Source organism: Rhagoletis zephyria, unplaced genomic scaffold (genome assembly GCF_001687245.7).
Source record: "Rhagoletis zephyria isolate East Lansing unplaced genomic scaffold, Rhagoletis_zephyria_1.1 Rzeph_scaffold_07062, whole genome shotgun sequence".
Lineage (NCBI taxonomy): Eukaryota > Metazoa > Arthropoda > Insecta > Diptera > Tephritidae > Rhagoletis > Rhagoletis zephyria.
The window spans coordinates 16,255-21,286 of record NW_016164145.1 but is presented as its reverse complement, the minus strand read 5'-3'; the positions used below and the strand labels follow the sequence as shown (position 1 = coordinate 21,286).

Sequence of the window (5,032 nt, the reverse complement as noted above, 5' to 3'; positions counted from 1 at the left end):
CGGACAATAACCACGCCCACCACCCATATAACGGTACGATATTTCCACAAATACTGGATATAAATTGTTGAAAGTTGGTTTGCGAAGTAGAAAAAAAAAATAAAAAAATAACTTCCATAATACCAAATTTTCACTGGACATTGAAATTATACCATTTTAAAAATGTCATGTGGTTACGAACTTTCAAAGGTACTGTTTTCTTTAATTCTTCCTTTAATCCTCTCTGTTCTTTACAGCATTCACAGTACTGTGACCACTGACGCAAAATGGACAGTTCACGCAAGCTGGAAAAATTAAATCCTCGACGTCATGCCAATATATTTTCGCAACTACTGTTTGCTTGGGCCATACCATTGCTATATAAAGGTTCTAAGCAAGGTTTAAANTAAGTTAGGTATGAATTGAAAATGGGCAAAATCGCACAATAACCACGCCCACCACCCATATAACCGCACGATATTTCCACAAATACTGGATATAAATTGTTGAAAGTTGGTTTGCGAAGTAGAATTTTGGCATATAAAAGGACAGTTATGAAAAAATAAATTTTGGGTGGGACGAAGATCGCCGGGTCTGCTAGTGTATAAATAATAACTTCCATAATACCAAATTTTCACTGGGCATTGAAATTATACCATTTTAAAAATGTCATGTGGTTACGAACTTTCAAAGGTACTATTTTCTTTAATTCTTCCTTTAATCCTCTCTGTTCTTTACAGCATTCACAGTACTGTGACCACTGACGCAAAATGGACAGTTCACGCAAGCCGGAAAAATTAAATCCTCGACGTCATGCCAATATATTTTCGCAACTACTGTTTGCTTGGGCCATACCATTGCTATATAAAGGTTCTAAGCAAGGTTTAAATACAGATGACTTAACCATGTGCCTACCACAAGATTGTTCAGAAGATTTGGGAGATCGTTTAGAAAAGTAAGTAAAAATACAAAATAGCAAATACACTTAATCAAGAAATTAAGTACATAATCTGTACCTAGCTAGCAGCTAGAAACTCAATCTAACTTAAAGAACAAGGCTGCTGGAACCTGAGGCAATTTGGTCATAGTTAAGTGGGGCTGGAGAAATAAGCAGATTACACCCCTGCTTAATTAGACTTTCAGAAAAACTATCAGTTGGGATTTTGCTCTAGAAGAGACTACAGAAAAGGCCGGGTTAATGTTATATGCATATACATACGCTTTATATTTTAATATCCTCGCAAAAAACTATAAGCCTATTTGAGTGGAAAAGTTTTGTCGAGAGCATATACAATATACAATGTGGTTCATCCATTCTGAATACATCCGACCTAGTTTACGAAGTTATGCTCCAAATGCCATCCACTTCCAATTTTATTTACAGTGTCTGAATCTTTTTATTGCTTCTTTGCATGAAAGCTAATGACGTACTTCTTTCCAAAAAGGACTCTAGGATTCTGCTTGTCAATTGCGGCTAAACGTAAAGAGTATTGTGCAGACAATTTTCTAAACTACTCTCTGTGACCGGAACTCTGATCTTCGTGACATAATCAATACAACTGACACATCATCGGCATTGTTTCCTTTTGAATACCTCAGCAAAACACGTTATGATGGATCTGACTAAAGCTATGTATATCCAAAGTAACCTAGCCAGTCTCAGACCCCAAGTCTCACTAAAGATTCCCCAACACTATCCGAAAACTTTCAGCGCTCTATTTACCTTTAGCTCGGCGTGAGTTTTCCATCTTAGCTTCTTAGAAAGAGTTACCATTTACGCACGGCGATTGTCTTGGACTTAAAGAAAGCCATATGATGACACGAACGTATGTACTTATTTATCTACTTAAGACAGCTTAATTATTTCATGTGGCATTTGTGAAGTGATATCAAGGTATTTGTAAAAATAAATGGTGACACAAGTGGTCAAAATATTCAATGTTGCATACTTAGTGGCGCCAAATTTCTTTTTATCTGCCAAGTAAGTGAATGCAAACGAAAATTAAAAAAAAGGAAGCTTATTTTATGAGAATAATCATTCTTAAATTATATTAAATTCCTACTCTATTACTAATTTAAAATCTCTGATATCCGTCTTTATTCTTTCAGCAATTGGTACAATGAAGTGGAGCGCGCACATCGCAAAGGACGAAAACCATTGCTGCGCAATGCAATACTTCGGACTTTCTGGTTGCCCGCAGTAGTAGATGGCATCATATCGCTCATTTACATCATAATTGCGTAAGTTATGGATAGACCGGTTCACCGCATTAAAACTCTTATATTGGTATGAAGTCCTGACCAAAAATTACAAAGCAAAATAAAATCAAAGTTTTTTTAGATAAAAAAAAAAAAAACAAATAAGATTCAGTGAAAAGTTCACGTTTGGTGTTATTTTAACTTTTTTTTATAGTTAATTGCAGTTTTCTGAATTTTTTTCGGATTTGAGTAGTGCCCTTGCAGCCGTAGCCGAGTGGTAGTAGTAGGAATAGTAGTAGTATTAGTGGTATTCACCANGAAACAAATAAGATTCAGTGAAAAGTTCACGTTTGGTGTTATTTTAACTTTTTTTATAGTTAATTGCAGTTTTCTGAATTTTTTCGGATTTGAGTAGTGCCCTTGCAACCATAGCCGAGTGGTAGTAGTAGGAATAGTAGTAGTATTAGTGGTATTCACCAAATTGAACAAGTAGCCTGGCACTCTGGCAAATGGGCAGATAGCTCAGGCAACGACTGCCAGGCCACTTGCTCACTTTGGTGAATACTACTGGTATTTATTTACAATTACATTTCGGGTCTTAATTATAATTCTTTAACAAATTCAATCACTTTTATTTAAAAAAAAAGTTTTTCTAAATTTTCAAAATATTTGCTTAAAGGGTAAATTTTTAAATGCCGTTGGACGCTTTTAAAAATTCAAGATGGTTTAAATAGGGCGTCTAAACTAACTTTACATTAGATTTTGCCTTACAACTTTTATGCTTCTAGCGAGCTCAATACCAAAGCAGAAAAATTAACAATAAGGTGACCAAAAAAATTAAATCGATCCGCCGTGTACGTACGTTCGAATTTAACTTTTCCTTTATAAATAGTTGCGTTCGACAACACAAAAATTTGTAATAGTTTTTCCTAATTTTTGCAAGTTGGCGTTCGATAACAACAAAAAATTATCCATCACTCAAAAATTTAGAGAGCTAACATTCATTTTGCTGCAAGAGAAACGTTCTTTTTGTGCTGGAAAAGATTTAGCCAGCAAAAATTATCCATCACTAAAATATATGATCTGAAAACGTATGGTTGTAATTTTTGTAAACAAACAAGATTGAATTCTTCGAGTTTTGGTATTTGCTTATTATTTTGATTCACTTGAATAGGCACAAGGATGCGTAGTCTCCTTATGTGTATAGCAAAGTTTTTAAAATTGCACTTAATTCTTGCTGGCTAAAATTTTTCCAGTAAGAATTTGCAACTTCTCTCAGGAGAACTGTCACTTTGCGCTCTCAGTTTTTGAGTGATGGATAATTTGTTAGTCTGCGCAAAAATCATGATAATTCGTACAAATATTTTTGTTCGACGAACATATCTACCTACATATTTCCAGATTCCAAGATTACAAATAATTGCTGCAAAGCAAGCATTAAGGACATTCTTATTACCATTTTCGCATATATTCATACCTTTTTCTTGAATATGCTAGCAAAATTACGCACCGATTCGCACTAGAGGAGCTGTAAAACCGAGGATAACGAAGAAAAGTCGTAATTTTCCAGAGTTCGTCCTATTCACAGGACCTAAACTTAATGGAAAATATTTGTAATTTGATGTTTTGTAAAGTTTGCGTGGTAGACAACCCACGTAATGATTGGCAGTTGTCTTCCGGATAGGGGTTTTTTCCATACATTACAATTAAGGATGTAATATACAATACTAATTGTTGTATAGTAGAATTGAAATGAAACAGTGTGCTTTTGTTGGTTCAATCTAGTCCTTTCCTTATGTTAAAGCCACTGTACCTATTCAAGTGAATCAAAATAATAAGCATAAATAAACTTCGTGTAGTTTGATAAAACGTGGAATAAAATCTTTCTTTGAAATTGATCACTCTTCAATATCAGCTCAAAAATAAACTTCTCCGATGCCCAAAAATACAGATATATATAAGCTCGGCTCTGACGAAAAAATGTGTACCTATTCAAATGAAGTGAGGTGTATTTATGTACATATACATACATATATTTTCATGCTCGAATGTAATTTTCTTTATTTGTATTTCGCAGATCACTTATACCAGCCGTGCTAGCGCAGCTACTGATACAATTCCAAAAACAAAATGCGTCCACTTCAATTCTCACGCCGAATGGTACCACAGACACCGAAGATGTGATAGCAAATGCCACAAGTCGGGCAGCGCCTTCCATTGAGTCAGCCGCCATCAAAAATACTACGTCATTGTTAACGTTGGTCACTGATATTGGTGTGAGTGCAGGCAGTGGCGGAGGTAAGTGTGTCTAGTTGAATAAATATTTAGGCTTAGTAAGGATTAAACAAGTGAACTTTCAAAAGCATATACTCTAATGTACATATTTATGTGAATATGCACACTTATTTGTGTTGTAGATAGGGTAAGATCCCTGGGCCGCCAGACCTATCTTATTTGCTTACATAAAATCCAAAACAGTCTCGCTTAATTGTCCCCAAAATTTGACCACCCACCACACGAAACAAGTACTACGCTTCACGGATATGCGCTTTGAATGTCGGGACCCGTCATTAGAAAGGTGCCTCAAATCAACTGCTGGTTTTCTTAGAGAAATACTAGGCTAACTACCATAGTACAGAAAATAAATAATATAAAAAAAAAATGTTATGTTATGCCAAGTACTAAGCTAAACTCCCCTCCACTTAACCCATTCCAACTAATGTTATTTTAGCTCATTCAACTTACATAAACTATCCTTAATTTTATCGGTTGAATTTCAACCGCTGGGCGAACACTAGTTAAAATAATTCAACGATATTAATAGAAAGGTGCACACACATGCATTTACATAAGC

At 35.1% G+C, this 5,032-nt stretch overlaps 1 protein-coding gene across 1 annotated transcript in view; it reads left to right on the top strand.

Moving 5' to 3' along the window:
- The first annotated feature begins 696 nt into the window (after nt 1–696).
- LOC108373827 (multidrug resistance-associated protein 4-like) overlaps nt 697–5,032 on the top strand; it is a 19,874-nt gene continuing 15,538 nt past the window's right edge. Inside the window, exons 1-3 of the mRNA XM_017629775.1 lie at nt 697–934; nt 2,089–2,220; nt 4,256–4,476. Coding sequence (XP_017485264.1) covers nt 750–934; nt 2,089–2,220; nt 4,256–4,476 — 538 coding nt within the window. The 5' untranslated portion in view covers nt 697–749. The remainder of the gene's footprint in view (nt 935–2,088; nt 2,221–4,255; nt 4,477–5,032) is intronic.